Raw genomic sequence first — 19,357 nt, forward strand, 5'->3', positions numbered from 1 at the left:
GCAAAATAAAGACTTTATCACATTTATTTACATGTGTTCTGATGGGACTTTATATTGCACATATTAATGTGCGTAACCTACACTTTGTTCTGTCTGCATATGGCAAATAATGCTATCAAAGATAAATCAGGTTTTAAATGACCAACATATTAACAGCATCTAAGCAGCATTATGATCCTTTAGAGCTTTGCCAATCAATCAGCCAATCACATCGTGAAGTGAAGTGGAACACACTTAATTTCAAAACTCTGAATTTGCATGATTTTATTTAGGTTAGGTAGAAGATTATATAGAATTGTTGTGTCACTAAAGTGGATTCGGCTTTTACACATGAAAGAGAATACATTGAGGAATTAAACATTTTATTGTTTCCCTGTGCGGATGTTACACATTCAGATATACATCATCTCCATTCTTTACTGTGGAAGCAATCTATCCCACAGAGAAAAACAAAACGGAAAAAAAAAGTTATTTTTGAAAATTTGTCCTGAATGATAAGTAACCAAAAACTCTGAGCATCACATACATCATAAATTTCTTCCACAAACACACAGATGAAAACAGGCAGCGAGACGTTACAATTGCAGTAATTGAGAGGATTTAGCTTATTTCTTTGACCTCCTCCCCCCTCAAAAAACAAGAAAGCAGAGATTTGTTCCGAATTCTTTCCGCTGACACATAAAGTTCCGTATGAATCACAGCTACAATCATCGTGTTCTGGGATCATGTAATCAGGATCCTGATCGAAGTGGGCAATTATCTGCACATAAAAATGTAATTTCATAAAACTATTATATAAATTAGAGAGACAAAAAATTTCAGGTTTCCTAAAACCGTATGTGAACCTCACATGCATACAAGGTACATGGCTTGTTTGGGTAACTGTACCAGTACACAAGATCAAGGCCTGCCAGACGCAAACAAAATATATTCAGTGGTTACTTCATTTACTTAAATAAAATTTGGGACAATGTGAATCTCAAATAAGCCTTTTTTTATGCAAATAAAACCCACATTTCATTACTTCATTGACCAACATAGATTTGATAATACATTTGTTCCAGTGCAGGCCTGACCTCACGTAATGGTCACAATCACACCATGGCAGGCTAGTGTATCATACAAATTCAAGTTAAATCAGTCATTCCCCAAAATCCAGTGTTCCCGCTGTGTCCTTTCCTCTGTGATCAGAGACGTTTAGTGGGTAAGTCTCCGGAGATTATGGCATTACGGTTCGTCCACTATCGCCATGCGCGGTTCAGAAGTTTAACTTGTGCCAGTCTTTTAGTAATCATGGTGGCAAACACAAGGCCGATGAGAACGCTGCTGATGAGGATGTAATCGTAGTCGTCCTTTAATACGTCAAACTGCTTGGAGGGGTAAACTCGCGTCTGGTAGATGTCCAGCCCGTAGGCAACAACCTGTAGAATAATAAAAATATGAAGTCAAAGAGTGCGTGGGGTCTCATATGGCGAAACGCGTTAGAACTGATCACTCACCAGGCATGTAGATTCCAGGCCGGAGGGAGCGGTGTAAATTCCTCTCATTCGAGACACAGTTTGGTTGTAGTTTATGAATCGTTCTGCATGAATCTGAATGTCGGGGGTGTAAGGGATCAAGTTCTCCTCTCTGCAAAAGAAGAATAAAAAAAAATTATTAGGGTACACATAAAGCTTTTAAAAAGTCATTAGTGACTGTACATAAGATGGCGTTAGCCTGGGCTTTAACCAGGAACAAAACACATTGAGGTTAGACACTACTCCAAGGGAACAACCTTAATTTTGTCAAAGCCTGACCTTGTGTACTCTGTCGGGATCTCCGGCCGGCGAGGGTCCATCAATGCTTTGGGGAGGGAAAGGATAGCCCCAGATGGAAGTCCAACTGCAGAAATGGATGAGATATGATTAAAGCCGATCACTCTAGAAATGCCATAGAAAACCCTCTACTGCTCATCGCAGCACTAGGTGAACCTTCAGTATTCAGAACTGGGGAATGCCGCTTCACTGCGTCATCTGTGGCCCTCACAGAGTACCAGCGGGGCCCTCTCACTCACACACACACACGTGAGTCCTGCAGTAAGAATGGATCTGGGGCTCTGAACTAGTTCTGCCCTAATGGGGTATTTTTAAACTAATTGCAGCATGGTAATCAAGTGAACACTGATGAGGTAATTATTGAATGTGTTGTACGTTTAGCCATTACCCTATTTAAAGATCACTAGGAGACTCATCTTACGGCTTGATAAAGTCTATATCTGGTAAGTGAAACGCGTCGCCTAGGTCTATTATCGGATCAGACCACTTTACAAACGGACACAGTCTTTCGCCTATTAAAATGGAACAAAATAAACCATCTGTTTCTATAAGGACAGCTGAGTCGGCAGAGAGCACAAGTGTCAGGTGTCCACCGAAGGACAATATGGAGCCGGCAAATTATCAAGAGGAAGAAAGCAAAAGGTGCTGCGACTACGGCATTTTGATTTATTACAGCTCTGATTTATACGGTTATCCTTAAGAATGTCTACAAATCGAGATTGCAGATTGATTCCATACAATCAGATGTATGGTGATCTATTCAGATCTTTGTTACGGTCTGGGAGGAAATATCTTCCTTAACATATCTCCAGATCCTCCATCGCAGGGCCAAATGCTGCCAAGTGTCTATTATCAATCATCTATTTTGGGACTAGCCCTAAGGTAATACCTAGCCCCTCAGTACACACTTCTCATCCAACATTGACCTGTAACATTTATTCCTAGGTCGGAGGATGATGTCGATACTCACTGAGGATGTGCCGACTGGTGATGCCACGCTCGGTAATTGTTGCCTGCATGGCACGGATGGCTGAGGGGAAGATATAGGATTGCTGCAGGACATGCGGGAGGTGAGGCCTGTCCAGGGAACTGAAGGTTGTGCTGTTATACTGCTCCGTTCCTTCATAAAGTTCCAAGACGGTCAGCTCGTTGCGGCGAGCCTTGCTGTTCCAGTACTGGTACTGTGGAGACACAAGGAGACAAGCTGTAGTTGGAGGAGATGAAAGGACCCGAGATGGGAAGACAGTTGGTAGTTGGGTCTTACCACCACCCAGTTCTCAGAGTGGACAACGTGGACGGGGCCTTTGGCTTTTCTCTGCATAGACGAGTGGATGATACGTCCCGTGACACCGTCAATGAGATAGATTCCTATGAAGCAGCGCTCAGGATGAGTGTCCGTGCTCTCGGTCACAACAACCAACAAATTCGGGTTCAAATACTAGAATGAACGGAAATAGAAAGTAGCGTCAAGTTGATTAATGCCACAATCATCTACTACTACTACCATTACCGTATAGAGGTGTCACAGCCGTTTGTCATCATCATTTATATAGCGCCACTAATTCCGCAGCGCTGTACAGAGAACTCACTCACATCAGTCCCTGCCCCACTGGAGCTTACAGTCTAAATTCCCTAATATAGACACACACTCACACAGACAGACAGAGACATACAGGGAGACAGAGAGGGAGAGACTAGGGTCAATTTTGTTAGCAGCCAATTAATCTACCAGTACGTTTTTGGAGTGTGGGAGGAAACCGGAGCACCCGGAGGAAACCCACGCAAACACGGGGAGAACATACAAGCTCCTCACAGATAAGGCCATGGTCGGGAATTGAACTCATGACCCCATTGCTGTGAGGCAGAAGTGCTAACCACTGAGCCACCGTGCTGCCCACCAGAACCCTGAACAGGGCACGGAAGCGAATTCCTTACCTTGTACAGAACACTGCGATCGCCCATAACTCGCCCCTGAGAGTGAACGTGCTCATTGGAACGTTTCCCCTTCATCACTGTAATCCTCTGGATTTCCGGGGGGAGGAGGATTTCCCAGATCTCCTCTGTAGAAAGATCCTGCAAGAAGAACGTCGAGGACAAACATCTCAATATATAGGACAATAATGGAGAGAACGATACAATGACATCGCCTCAAGGCTTCATACCTTGTGCAGGTGGAGTCCGCTCAGTTTCCCTTTCTCTGCATCCACCAGGTGGAAGAAGATGGTAGGAGACAGCTCCTGCAGCTGCTGCAGAACGTACTTTGTGGCCGGGAAGGGGATGACCTGGAAAGACGGAAGACATAACCATTATAAATGTTTCTCATAAAGAATTGGAGGGTTGAGGCACCAAGAGGCAAAGACAACGCTCACGAGACAATAGCCACCAAAGAGATAATTGCTCCCCATACTGGTGACATGAAGTGGCCCTCGCTTCTAGTCCCTACATCTACCTACTGCGAGCGGTCTTCACGCTGTCGGAGCATACAAAGCGTCTTCTCTCTCCCTGGTCTCACCTTGTGCTGATCGTCCAGTAGGAGGAGGATTTTGGCGTAGTCATGATCCATTACGGGGAGCAGTAGGGACTGAAGGATGGGGCGCTGCAGGGGAGGAGGTGTAATCTGACTCAGCTTCCCAAATATAGGATTGAAGACATAGAGGGAACTCATTGCAGTCTCCTGGAACATAAAACAGAAAGCGTTCAGCGATTCGGGGTGACTGAGAGTACTCACACCCGTACAAGTTATGACATCACTGAATGGCTCCATATGTAACCGATATCGTGAATAAAACATGGAAGTTATTGTTGAAGGCTGGATTATAATGAGACTCAACTTGGTAAGGACAAAAGGACTTACCTTGTCCTTTACCAGCAGAGTGCACTGCGGGGGGTGAGGGAAGTGGGCGGTGGTTCTTTGTACAAGCAGCTTGAAGGAGGCACCTGGCTGAACGCCCGGCAGGTAGAACTTCCACAGGATGCTGCCTGAGCTGCTCTCTATGCCGAAGAGCTGTGGGCAAACAGAGGAGTATGGCAGTTACACCAGCGCCACCCAAATCCCACCGCTGACCCCAGTACCGAACCTCTTACCTTCCCAGAGGAGGTCACCACCACCATCATCTTCTGCAGGTTGAAGTCGTCTCTGGCCAGCGTGTCGATGTTGATCTCGCTACGGATCTGGCTGCGCGGTTTGCGGGCGTCGCAGAACATCTTCCACAAGTGGGCGCTCCAGGACTGCAGCAAGATCAGCTGCGAGGACAAGCGTTTCAGCACCATTCCCAGCAGCCCATCTAGATTGGGGACGGGAAAATGAGGCAGAGATCATTAACCCCTTCATCACCCGGGCAGCTTTGTGACCAGACATTTAACCATTTTTTCCCCTTCCATGTGCTGGTTAATGACAATAAAATTTTTATTTGTTCAGGCACCAGAGTAAATGTTTAATATTTTATTCAGCACAGATGGGGCTGTCTTTTGTGACCTTTTCAAATAATAAGCTTTTAGAATTCCAACAACTAACAGATTAAGTTAGACAGTAAAACACAGTTTTTTTATGATTAAATCTGAGTTCTACTGTAAGTTTAATAATAGAAAGTCAATTAATTGCGCTCTACAACGTCATGTTTGGTAATGGAAGATGTGATATCTCTGCTCACACGGAGCTGCGTTACCTTGTAAAGCTGGATCCAGGCAGCACAGAAAACAAAAAGGTAATAAAACAAAACTGTAAAATACAAGTACGAGTGAGAACAGAGCACAAAACACCAACGAAGTGGACTCTAAATGCCCCACAATCCACGTCTCTGCACCAGATTCGCCCTGTACCTGCTTTCTTGCCAAACTCCCCCTCCAGTTCAGCCTGGGCCCCGGTGAGGGGCAAATCCACCATTTCCATCATAACCACATCCGCCAGCGACTCCTCCCGCAGCCACGAGACCTTCCCTGTGGAAAGCGTGTCATTATGAGATAGATGAACACAACGGAAGGAAGAGACAGAGAGAGACTGGAGTCAGCAATGACCTGGCTGATGCAGGAACAGGAGCTGGTTGTCCTCCGTCTGCACCAGAGCTCGGTAACCCACAGAGTCGTCTTTCTTCAGGAAGAGCTGGAGGTAGAGCTGGGAACAAAGAATCGTGTGAGAAGGGAAGAAAGCGGCGCACAAACGCCAATACGCGGTACGAGCGCACGCGTCACACTCACTGCGTCCGGTCTCACGCAGCTCTGCTCCAACTCGAAGGTCATAGTGGTGTCCAAGAGCCGCCGGCCGCTGTCTGCCATGTATAAGGTGACGGTAAACGTCTGTCCGGGACAGGACCAGGCCTCCTGCAATGAAACAAAATACGTCAGTGAGCAAACAATGACTTGTGGGTAAAAACAACCATGTATTTGTGGCGTGGGAGGTTACCTCAGGGCAGCTCAGTCCGGTCGGGATCTCCGGCTCTGGTGCCGTTTTCTGGGGTTAAAAAAAAACAAAGGATGAGACGGGTGATGGTGAATGAGACGACCATATACATAGAGAATACAAGAAGATCTCTGGCAAGATGAAGTACTGCTGTATACCTAGAGTCAATAATAAAATATTCCTTAAATTTCACTAGGGGGCGCTAAAGAAATACAAAGCCTCCATAACACACCTACTGACCTTCTGAAGAGGCAACTGCGAAACGCGCTTCTGAAATATATTTATTTTTTAAAACCTTTTTAAAGTTGTAACTGATTAGCACTGACATTTATTAGTATAGCTCAATTACATGGCTGTTAATAAGCGATATATTTATGTATATTTCTAAACTAGCAATGATCTGATTTGGTGAACTGAGTTGTTACAATATAATGGCATATTAATAATATAGGTTTTATAATGGTGCATAAATCTTATTTTGTATTCACCGTTTTTAGCTGTCCATTACGAAGGACACTTTTATTGATTTCAATGTATCTGTATGGATCAATAATGAAGTATACGAAGATATATTGTAATCTGTATTGGCATTTTGTATAGGTATTGTGTTCTGATAGACACAGAAGATTACATTCAGAGTTGAATAAAGAAAAAATAATAATAGTAAGAGTAAAATTAGATTAATTCTGAATGTAATGCAAGAATCGAGTATAAATGGATTTCCTTGAGGGCACCTAGATACCCGGTTCTGCCCTAGCTGAAGGAGTAAAAAGGACACTGACCACATCCGTCTTACACTGCATGACCGCTGCCACGGTCTTGTCCGCCGTGGAAGCGAAAGTCGCCAGAGACACCTATAAGGGAAGAGAGCTGAATGAGAAACTGTACAAAGCACTTAGCAGTAAAAGCTACCTTACAGGGACTTCAGCAAGCCCGGTCCTCACACAAAATAGTCAACAGCGGCTTTATATACCCCAAAGAACATCGTATTATAGAAATCTTCTTACACAGAGATGGAATTTATAGAAGACCAACAGTTACACATAGAAGCAGCAGATACAGGCGTAAGCTTCTGAACAGAGGGATTATGGGTAGACACGTACAAGCGACCATGTTTTCACTTGTACAATCAGGCTGCAAAGAACTAGTACAACACTCCCACCGAGAGAAGAAAGGTGTCAGACCTGAGGCGTTGATCCGAGAGGACATCTAGCAGGATATTTAGGGAAGCGTGGTCACCACTCAGGAACCCACCTGAGAAAAGTCGCGCAATGGCGTGAGGACGCCGTCTTTGTACTGCATTAGAAGGAAACGGCGCGGGGAGATCTGAAGGAAGAACTGGGGCAGCGTTGATCCGGTCGCACTGCGTGGAGCTGCGATAACACCGAGCTCTGTGATGTCATCAGCCACTTCCACGCCGAGAGACTAAAGAAGAAACAGAAACACAACATCTGGTGCATAGATGAAAAAAAAAACAACTTTCCAATGTATCCAAAATAGTATAAGTCCAGTTAATATATACAGAGTGTCTGTTACTAGTGTTATATACAGCAAATAGCGTGAGGTAGATAGGACACGGAGAAATAAGAACATGTATCTGACCTGCAGGCGATGCAGCGCAGTTTCCTCACCGGACACTAGAGGCAGTGTGTGGAGAGATGCCGTCTCTGTGTCCGTACAGACCAGAACGCTGTCGGCGACCACCCCGCACGTCCCCTGCAGAGTCCGGAGCCAAGGAGTGGACATCTCAACCTGTGGAGACATAACGGACAGCGGTCAGGGCTTCAACCGGCCTAGAGGCTCTCTCCAGGGGCTCCAGGCTCTCTCTAGCTAACCTGCTGGCTGATAGTTCCATCTTCTATGCTGAATGTCAGGATCCGTATGTGACTGTGGGGGACAATTCCGACCACATGGACGTGTCCTTTGTAGGAGGAATGGAGCAGCTGGTAGCGCACGGTACCACTTGTAGAAAGACAAGACGTACAGGTCAGAACATACATTCCTATTCGTTCAGCTAGTGGTGGAGCATTTTACAGCACGGAATACTATTTATTAAAAGTAACATACAATGTAGCAAACATGATCGGGTCAATGCTAACGAGCTATAGCACTTACTGATGGGCCCTTTTACTACATTACATTCTGCCATCACGGACTTATGCCTACATCTGTCTGTCCCAATTCTTCTAACAACACTAAAATAAAACTAATTTTTGTTTGTAAAGAAATCTGTGCATTTTCAATGGTTGCAAGTTATTACATGACTAATTATAGACTCAGAATTACCAATTAATCCAGTGACATGAAAAACAACCTCTATGCCCAACTTGACTAACACACATGATTAAAATGTACCCATTGCCTATAAAGTGCCTCATGTCTCTAGATCTTTGTTTAAATCGCTCGTATGACAAGCGCAGGAGAAGTAAACCTCTATGGATCACTCTTTGAGCTGTTTTGCTGCTGGCCCCGAACGCTGCTTGCAGCTTCGTAACAGCAACAATCTGCCCATGTGACGCCCTCTAGGCAAATCCCATTCATTTCTATAGGACAGTATCATAATAATAAAAAGGATCTTTATCCTTGAAGAAAATCAGGTGCCAAATATAAACTGAACACATATTAGAGAGAACATCTGGATAAACTAACATAAAACATCTAAAAAGGTACTTTTTGCTTCTCCAATACAACAGTTTTGATATTAAAAAGCAGCAGACTTATTATCTTAATGGGAACAGAGAAGGCTATAAACGTGAGATCTATAGAAGTCAAATTATTATACATTTTGTATAGAAACAGGTCAGTGTTTGGGGATAATTCTGTTTGTACTATTTCTGACAAGCGCTGGGTTATATAAATGACCCCTATGTTTTGCAGTAAAGTGGTGACTGCAATCTGATTCATAAAGACAATGTACAGTATATAATCTACAGCAGAAATTATAAACACATTATAGGGGATTAGCACCCCTCCAGGGGGCGACGTGATACTCACCTGTCAGGAAGAGGTTCGGCCCATTTTTGGTGCCCGTTGGACAGATAGTGAAGAGACAGCGCAGACGTTTTTAGCACCGCAATGTATCTCGCAGTGTCCTGAGTGCCGGCAAAACTGGCTGTCTGGAAACTGGGAAACAAATATTGTTAAAGATGTTGTCCATACACAGTGGAGGCAGCCATTTTGTGAATGACATTGAAACAAAACTCAGCCAATCAAGTCACCATCAACTAACGACATCACTATACTATATTTCCCTGTATCGCCCGTTGTAAAGTGCTGCAGACAATATATATATATACATATATATATATATATATATATATATATATATATATATATATATATATATATATATATATATATATATATATATATATATATATATACACAGTAAGGGAGAGTCCGATAGGTGGATTACCATCATTCTTACCTGCCAGGCTCTAGAACAGCCTCCCAATTCAGACCACCAATGTTAGTCTCCCAGGACCGCAAAACACGCCCCCCCGATACCGTGATGGCATCTGCAGAACATATACATAAATAGACATTAGATTGATCACTTATATATGAGAAAAATGTGTTTTCGGGAGAGGGCTTGGTCCCGAATTAAACTAGGCTGGTTCCCTGGGGGTTACTACTCTATTGGAGTCTATGGAAGATATTTAATTTAACCACGGCAGAAGTATAGACATATTTATATGATCCAATGGCACAGTCTATGAGACAAATTAGTGGCTTGTGACTGCAGATATCATAACCGCCTCTACCACTAGACCACAGTCACAAACCATTGTTCTCTAAAGGAATTATGGGACAAAGAGGAATGCTCTCTGCTGAAAAGTAAACTCTGCCAGAAGACTTACTAACAACTAACAGAATGGACAGAATACCTGCAAGAAGACTATAATTCAAAACATATTTCCTAATATTAGCGTGCCAATAAATAAAAAGATTACAAGGGCAGGTGCATTAATTGTCTCCAGAGATAATAACTTACCTTGTCCATACATGAGGAGAGTATCTATAGAACCTTCAGACGTATCCTTATCAACATGACGCCACACTAAAATACAAACATTCAATTTGATGAAACAGAAAAGATCTCTTGACAGATGCACATTTACATTATAAAATACTGAGGAAAAGGTTTGGAACTTCTATCTATCTGTGTGTACTTTATACTTGTTGAGCCACATACGGAATTAATGTCTATATAAACTGAAGTTGGGTGTTACAACTACAGTGTCATAGTTTGATACATAACTGCAGATGGCTCTTTCTGTAAAACAGTAAATTCAAAGGACAAATACATAGAGTTAAACATCTGATGTACTGTACATTTGCACTTTTTGCAACAATTTAAACCGGATTAGGTGAATTACATTTGTGACGACTACAGAACTATCGCTTCTAACAAAAAACTAATCTCACAATGAACGTTGTTCTAAATTTTCCGAATCATTTATCCATAAAAAAACAACAACAATCAACTCACAAATATCCCCTGTGCGAGAGTTCAAAGCCACAATCACGTTCTTCTCTGTGGCTGCGATGAGTTTCTTTGCACCTTGTCCAGACTCCAGTGCTGCGAATTTCAGCCGCCCCACGTACTGCTGTCTCCTGCAGACGGAGGGGAAGGCAAAGACCGCTTCAAATAACCATTGTGTACAACCAAAGTTTCCCAGTCACCCGGTCTCCTGTATGTCTGACAGCACCCATATACCCCCAATGTCTAACAGCACCCAATGTACCTACAGGCGCACCCTGACATCTGACAGTACCCAATGTACCTACAGGCGCACCCTGACATCTGACAGTACCCAATGTACCTACAGGCGCACCCTGACATCTGACAGTACCCAATGTACCTACAGGCGCACCCTGACATCTGACAGCACCCAATGCACCTACAGGTACACCCTGACATCTGACAGTACCCAATGTACCTACAGGCGCACCCTGACATCTGACAGCACCCAATGTACCTACAGGCGCACCCTGACATCACCCAATGTACCTACAGGTACACCCTGACATCTGACAGTACCCAATGTACCTACAGGCGCACCCTGACATCTGACAGCACCCAATGTACCTACAGGCGCACCGTGACATCACCCAATGTACCTACAGATACACCCTGACATCTGACAGCACCCAATGTACCTACAGGCGTACCCCGACATCTGACAGCACCCAATGTACCTATAGGCGCACCCCGACATCTGACAGCACCCAATGTACCTACAGTCGTACCCCGACATCTGACAGCACCCAATGTACCTACAGGCGCACCCCGACATCTGACAGTACCCAATGTACCTACAGTCGTACCCCGACATCTGACAGCACCCAATGTACCTACAGGCGCACCCTGACATCTGACAGCACCCAATGTACCTACAGGCGCACCCTGACATCACCCAATGTACCTACAGATACACCCTGACATCTGACAGCACCCAATGTACCTACAGGCGTACCCCGACATCTGACAGCACCCAATGTACCTATAGGCGCACCCCGACATCTGACAGCACCCAATGTACCTACAGGCGCACCCCGACATCTGACAGCACCCAATGTACCTACAGGCGCACCCCGACATCTGACAGCACCCAATGTACCTACAGGCGCACCCTGACATCTGACAGTACCCAATGTACCTACAGGCGCACCCTGACATCTGACAGCACCCAATGTACCTACAGGCGCACCCTGACATCACCCAATGTACCTACAGGCGCACCCCGACATCTGACAGCACCCAATGTACCTACAGACATACCCCCCCACGCATGACAGCACATGTATGTAAACTGTATTACAATATGAAATGTAAGCACACGTTGATGCAGAATATAATGATGATAATAATAATAATAATATAGATAACAATAGAAGTAATGATGGACACAGAGATAACAGGGATAACACTGGTGACAGCGCTCAGGGAGGTGCCGGTCACTATGCCCTGACTGGGGGTAACATCCCCTTGGGGGCTCTGTCACTGACACTATGCCCAGCTGCCCCGCACTCACCAATCGAATTTCCCGACCTGGTCCTCGTACACAGCTGCGCTCAATGTCAGTGCCAGCAGCAGCAAGAGCAGCTCACCCAGGGCCGCCATCACTGCCGGCTACACCTCCAACTCACCACCGAGATCCCGGCTGCAGCCAGAGCGCCCTCTGTCTACCATAGAGACAGGCGGACGCGGCAGGAGAGTCTGTACACCATAGAGAGGGAGATAGAGCCAGAGCGTCTCATACAACGTCAGTAAAACATGTTACCCGGTGAATGGGGGGGACGGTGACAGATACTGAGGTACTTGTGTACCGGTACTCTGCCGGGAGATGGGCGGTTACAGAGCGGAACCGCCGTGCAGGCAGTGTGATGGACAGACCCCGTATCCCATCATGCTGTGCGCAGCTCGGGGTCCTCACACACGCTGCCTGAGCTCCACGTGACTGACAGAGCGGAGACCGGAGACTCAGGATGCCGAAATCTAAGCGGGACAAGAAGGGTGAGCGGGGCCCCGGGGGCCACTACTGCCTGTGATAAAATATAATATATCCCCTCATTCTTATTACACAGTGTCCTGTAATATCATATATCCCTCATACTGTAGTGTCCTGTAATATCACATATCCCTCATACTGTACAGTGTCCTGTAATATCATATATCCCTCATACTGTACAGTGTCCTGTAATATCATATATCCCTCATACTGTACAGTGCCCTGTAATATCATATATCCCTCATACTGTACAGTGTCCTGTAATATCATATATCCCTCATACTGTACGGTGTCCTGTAATATCATATATCCCTCATACTGTACAGTGTCCTGTAATATCACATATCCCTCATACTGTACTGTGCCCTGTAATATCACATATCCCTCATACTGTACAGTGTCCTGTAATATCACATATCCCTCATACTGTACTGTGCCCTGTAATATCATATATCCCTCATACTGTACAGTGTCCTGTAATATCATATATCCCTCATACTGTACAGTGTCCTGTAATATCATATATCCCTCATACTGTACGGTGTCCTGTAATATCATATATCCCTCATACTGTACAGTGTCCTGTAATATATATCCCTCATACTGTACAGTGTCCTGTAATATCACATATCCCTCATACTGTACGGTGTCCTGTAATATCACATATCCCTCATACTGTATGGTGTCCTGTAATATCATATATCCCTCATACTGTACTGTGCCCTGTAATATCACATATCCCTCATACTGTACTGTGCCCTGTAATATATATCCCTCATACTGTACAGTGTCCTGTAATATCACATATCCCTCATACTGTACGGTGTCCTGTAATATATATCCCTCATACTGTACAGTGTCCTGTAATATCATATATCCCTCATACTGTACGGTGTCCTGTAATATCATATATCCCTCATACTGTGCGGTGTCCTGTAATATCATATATCCCTCATACTGTGCGGTGTCCTGTAATATCATATATCCCTCATACTGTGCGGTGTCCTGTAATATCATATATCCCTCATACTGTACAGTGTCCTGTAATATCACATATCCCTCATACTGTACAGTGTCCTGTAATATCACATATCCCTCATACTGTACAGTGTCCTGTAATATCACATATCCCTCATACTGTACAGTGTCCTGTAATATCATATATCCCTCATACTGTACAGTGTCCTGTAATATCACATATCCCTCATACTGTACTGTGCCCTGTAATATCACATATCCCTCATACTGTACAGTGTCCTGTAATATCATATATCCCTCATACTGTGCGGTGTCCTGTAATATCATATATCCCTCATACTGTGCGGTGTCCTGTAATATCATATATCCCTCATACTGTACAGTGCCCTGTAATATCATATATCCCTCATACTGTGCGGTGTCCTGTAATATCACATATCCCTCATACTGTACAGTGTCCTGTAATATCACATATCCCTCATACTGTACTGTGCCCTGTAATATCATATATCCCTCATACTGTAGTGTCCTGTAATATCATATATCCCTCATACTGTACAGTGTCCTGTAATATCACATATCCCTCATACTGTACTGTGCCCTGTAATATCATATATCCCTCATACTGTACTGTGTCCTGTAATATCATATATCCCTCATACTGTACAGTGTCCTGTAATATATATCCCTCATACTGTACGGTGTCCTGTAATATCGTATATCCCTCATACTGTACAGTGCCCTGTAATATCATATATCTCTCATACTGTACGGTGTCCTGTAATATCATATATCCCTCATACTGTACAGTGCCCTGTAATATCATATATCTCTCATACTGTACGGTGTCCTGTAATATCATATATCCCTCATACTGTACGGTGTCCTGTAATATCACATATCCCTCATACTGTACTGTGCCCTGTAATATCATATATCCCTCATACTGTACTGTGCCCTGTAATATCATATATCCCTCATACTGTACAGTGTCCTGTAATATCACATATCCCTCATACTGTACTGTGCCCTGTAATATCATATATCCCTCATACTGTACAGTGTCCTGTAATATCATATATCCCTCATACTGTACAGTGTCCTGTAATATCATATATCCCTCATACTGTACGGTGTCCTGTAATATCATATATCCCTCATACTGTACAGTGTCCTGTAATATATATCCCTCATACTGTACAGTGTCCTGTAATATCACATATCCCTCATACTGTATGGTGTCCTGTAATATCATATATCCCTCATACTGTGCGGTGTCCTGTAATATCATATATCCCTCATACTGTACAGTGCTCAGCAGTGGTGAGATTATACTGAGGAATTAGATGTAGATTTCTGTGCATGATGGACACATTAACCATATATCAGTATTTACAAATAGTGGCCACACAGGTCTGTCTCTGACCATTAATAAGGACTGTATATGTGGTGTCCTATATATGAGATTATAGGGGGACAGGCTGAGTAAGAATAATAAGTCTATTAGAAACTTTTGTTTATATGAATGTTCTGTGTTTGTCTCCCTCCAGTTTCACTCACTAAGACAGCCAAGAAGGGTCTGCAGGTGAAGCAGAACCTAATAGAAGAGGTAAGTACTGTACATGGTGATCTGTCCCCCGTTCACCTCTGTCTAAAGCTCTTCCTTTGTGAGCTCTGTCTGACACTCGTTGTGTCATTGTACACCAGTGACGTGTGTCGTGTGGCTTTGAGTATATTTTACCCCATTCTTACTCTGCACTTTATAAAGTGAAGAAACAAGATATTTACAACCTGTCTTTATGGGTACACACCGGGGAAATTGCACATTAAAAGAAAAAAAAAGTATTTAAGCCATTAATGTAATTGCGTTTCCCCCAAATCCAGAGTGATATGAATAAACTAGCACAAAGCAATGATGATAAAACAAGGTGATACAGTGGCATTGGCAGAAGCCAGCGTGTATTGGGAGTGAACAGTTGGTATTTCTGGCTGCCTGTAACACATCTTGTTCCTCCAGCTGCGGAAATGTGTGGACACCTATAAATACCTCTTTGTGCTGTCGGTGGAGAACATGAGGAACAACAAGCTGAAGGACGTCAGGAACGCCTGGAAACACAGCCGGTATATCCTCTAAATGTTTTCTTATTCTGCTTGGGTGCATGGAAGCAGAGAAGTCTGTGGTCGTTGCACATGGTTCACAATGCAAACTGCAGTCCAAAGATTGATAGGATCTAGATTGTCAGCAGTAGAGCCGCGGTCCCCGGTCTAGTGTCTTTGTGTTCTCCTGTCTGCAGTTTCTCTTTCTCAAACCTATCCCTAGTTCTCACCCAAGTCGGCTGGTCCACTTCGATAGGTTCATTACTTCATCTGCTTCCTGTAACAAGATCCCCAAAAACCCTGCTAGGACATGTTTGAAAACCAATTCTTATTACTGTTGTGTTTGAAGCGCTAGATGTCACTCTGTTGTTATGAGATGTCTGTTCTGAAATCTGCTTTAAAGTTCATTCCGCTTTAATTTTTAGGTTATTCTTTGGTAAGAACAAAGTGATGATCCTGGCGTTGGGGAAGGGACCTTGTGACGAATACAAGGATAATTTGCACAAGGTGAGAGTTTGTCGTTTTTAGAGCCAGTCTGTGACCCCTGACCTCTTTCATTATAATATTAATATTTCTGCTCTTTTCCTTTAGCTGAGTAAGTGTCTGAAAGGAGAAGTCGGAGTCCTATTCACCAATCGCACGGAGGAAGAAGTTAAAGAGTAAGACGATATAGGGTGTCCGACCTTCTCTCCCATTATTTGCCCAACATTTTCTCCCTTCCTTAAAGTATGTTTGTGCCCGAAATTGTGTAGAATCCAGGAGCTTAGCTGGAACTTCTCAGCAATTTGTAAAAACCTCCTGCAAGATCCCACGGAGATCTGCAGAAATTATCCCGATGGGCATCACTTGGAAATGTTTAGGCACATGTCTGCCTCGATTGGTCCTGTCTCGTTCTCCAGGAGTTTCGGTTATAGGGAGCAGAATTAGAAAGATTAACAGGAGTGTTTGGTATACAGAGACATGCAGGAATCCCCTGGTCTCTCTGTCTTGATAGATGTTGGGCAGCAACATATTTAAGACAGTTACCAGAAAATTACCTGTGGTGAAACAAGGTATTAATATCACCCTAACCCAGGGTTTCCCAAACCCAGTCCTCAGAGCTCCCCAACAGTGCAGGTTTTCTGGATCACATGTGACATAATTAGGACCACCTGTGGATCTGTTACAATGTGTCAGTCAGTAATGAATACACCTGTGCTCCAGCAAGGAGATGGAAAACCTGGGGAGCCCTGAGGACTGGGTTTGGGAAACCCTGCCCTAACCAGTCTGTCCCTCGTTTCTAACAAAATGTGGATTATAGCATACTTTTTATAGCCCTTGCTTTTGTTCCCCAGCCCAACAGAATACCACTGCAGTGTCTAATTATATTGGTGATGTGGCAGTGAGGTTTAGTTATTGTCCTTAAAGTGAAGCCAGGGGGCTATCAGTAGTTATCAGGTTGAAAGATACTAGAGGGGGAAAACTAATTAGTATCCATTGTTCTCAGAAGACTATTCCAGACAGGTCATCTAGCAGGGGAGGTTCTGTGAAAGGACAGCTCATCTTCACGCCGCTCTCCAACACCCCCCCCCCCCCCCCTCATCTTCACGCCGCTCTCCAACACCCCCCCCCCCCTCATCTTCACGCCGCTCTCCAACACCCCCCCCCCCCCCCCCCATCTTCACGCCGCTCTCCAACACCCCCCCCCCCCCCCCCCAAAGAACAAAGAAATGCCCGGGAGTTTGCCCAGAGAGAGGATAGCTCTGTGGAAATTAGACCATAGCTATAAGGAGCGACTCCAAGAGGGAGGTGGTGTTCATTCTGGGATTTCATTCATGGAAGGTACAAGATCTGGTTTTGAGTTGTCGTTCTCTACCAGAGTCTATATATGCAGCTGCGAGAGATCCATTGGTCATCATGTCTGGATAGCCAGGTGCCTAACTCCTTAAGCTAGTGGGGTAAGGGACAGGTGATGTGGTAAACCTGGTATCTTTACACCTTGCCCTTACATGTAGGTATAACGAATATGTCAATGCCTTAATGAGCTATAGGGACAGAAACGAGGGTAAGTCACCATACATGGAATAGTAATACTGTGCTTATTGGGTAGTGGATTCCGCCCACCGGGTAGAAGGAAGTGGCCATTGACGATGAGGCATAACGTGATACGATAAAATGAGTCCTGATTGCTGGCTCCATTTCCAGTTCTGTCCCCTGTCGCTCTGAGCTTCAGAGATAACGCATCGTGGTCCGTATTTTGCAGATGGTTTAATCAGTTCAAGGAGACAGACTTCGCCCGAGCTGGGAACAAGGCCACCTTCGGTGTAGTTCTTGATGAGGGGCCCCTGGAACAGTTCACACATTCGATGGAGCCGCAGTTACGACAGCTTGGTCTTCCCACCACACTAAAGAAAGGTGAGAACTGCACAATTAAAGAGACACGATCAGGAAAAACGTTTGTGTGTTCTATGCTTTTAAAAGCCCGTTTTCCCCTTACACTGATTTCTTGTAGGAGTGGTGACGCTTCTGTCAGATTATGAGGTGTGTAAAGAGGGGGATACGCTGACCCCGGAACAGGCTCGCATCCTGGTGAGTAGGAATATATAGGTCTTGTGTAGCAATAGTTGCAGATTATTATCTCATTGATCATATTAGCTATGTCCTCAGTGTAACGATCAACTACTTGGCTATATAAATGTATTTCTCTACCTTTCTGTAGAAACTGTTTGGGTATCAGATGGCAGAGTTTAAAGTCGCCATAAAGTCCATGTGGGAAGCAGAGACCGGCGCGTTCGAGAAATTCTCAGAGGACAATGAGAAGAGCGGCGATGAGATGGACAACGAGGCGGAAGAGAAGGGAGATGAAGCCGTGGAGTGACTCCACGCAGGGAAGAGGTGTAGAATATTCCTGCTGGAGCGTGGATTAGTCACTTGGACTGCTTTGTGGAAATGTCGCCGCCTTGCGGAGTAAGCACAGATTACTTTGTCCTCAGGTTCTGGGGAAAAAGACTTAAAAGAAAAATAATGTTCCTGTGTTTTAACAGAAGACATGTGATGTATATAAAACACCATTGTTTTTAAGTCTCTGCATAATCTGCCGTACTCTCCGCTGCAGGTATAAGTTGGATCATGGCAGTGTTCTACCGATCCACAATCAATACAATAGCTGTGTGTTCTTGCTCTACAGGCTATTGTGTTTCTTTAAAGCCTTAAATGTACCCATTTTCTCAGGTGCTTCCTATGAATAAGCCCCATTGATCTGGCATCCTTCAGACCGTTTTGCTTGTGCCATGTTCCATTTACAAGTGTTTTTGAGCAAAATCTGTTAATGCATTTGTCTCAACAAGTCCGAAAGCAAAATACTATCTAAATCAATAACTATTGCTGCATCTCTCTAAGGAACATGATTACATTTTGCTTGTTTGTGCTCCTAACTTGTATCCTAAAACATTGACTGGGGTATTGTTGGAAAATCTAATAACCATTAATAAATCAGTTTGTTTGAAACCTTTAGTGTTTGATCCTTGTAAATTACGTATAACCTGCTCATCCAAATATAGACAGTCACCGTTCACCTC

At 44.1% G+C, this 19,357-nt stretch overlaps 2 protein-coding genes across 2 annotated transcripts; one reads left to right on the top strand and one right to left on the bottom strand.

The window, feature by feature from the left end:
• Positions 1-345: 345 nt before the first annotated feature.
• EMC1 (ER membrane protein complex subunit 1) lies at positions 346-12,406 on the bottom strand. The gene is made up of 23 exons (XM_075191163.1): positions 12,249-12,406; positions 10,703-10,827; positions 10,205-10,270; positions 9,638-9,728; positions 9,205-9,333; positions 8,046-8,172; positions 7,813-7,962; positions 7,465-7,635; positions 6,993-7,064; positions 6,214-6,261; positions 6,009-6,131; positions 5,829-5,925; positions 5,634-5,750; positions 4,899-5,098; positions 4,669-4,818; positions 4,327-4,488; positions 3,977-4,096; positions 3,750-3,887; positions 3,079-3,252; positions 2,785-2,995; positions 1,797-1,881; positions 1,500-1,629; positions 346-1,421 (listed from the first exon to the last, which is right to left on the bottom strand). The coding sequence occupies exons 1-23, from the start codon at positions 12,335-12,337 to the stop codon at positions 1,242-1,244; spliced, it is 2,955 nt and encodes a 984-aa protein (XP_075047264.1). The 5' UTR covers positions 12,338-12,406; the 3' UTR covers positions 346-1,241.
• Positions 12,407-12,480: 74 nt separating this feature from the next.
• On the top strand, positions 12,481-19,286 carry MRTO4 (MRT4 homolog, ribosome maturation factor). The gene is made up of 8 exons (XM_075191167.1): positions 12,481-12,730; positions 15,254-15,312; positions 15,721-15,824; positions 16,226-16,307; positions 16,392-16,459; positions 18,043-18,194; positions 18,292-18,368; positions 18,499-19,286. Exons 1-8 carry the CDS (start codon positions 12,703-12,705, stop codon positions 18,655-18,657), a joined length of 729 nt encoding a protein of 242 aa, XP_075047268.1. The 5' UTR covers positions 12,481-12,702; the 3' UTR covers positions 18,658-19,286.
• Positions 19,287-19,357: the final 71 nt, after the last annotated feature.

This window comes from Mixophyes fleayi, chromosome 11, assembly GCF_038048845.1.
Source record: "Mixophyes fleayi isolate aMixFle1 chromosome 11, aMixFle1.hap1, whole genome shotgun sequence".
NCBI lineage: Eukaryota > Metazoa > Chordata > Amphibia > Anura > Limnodynastidae > Mixophyes > Mixophyes fleayi.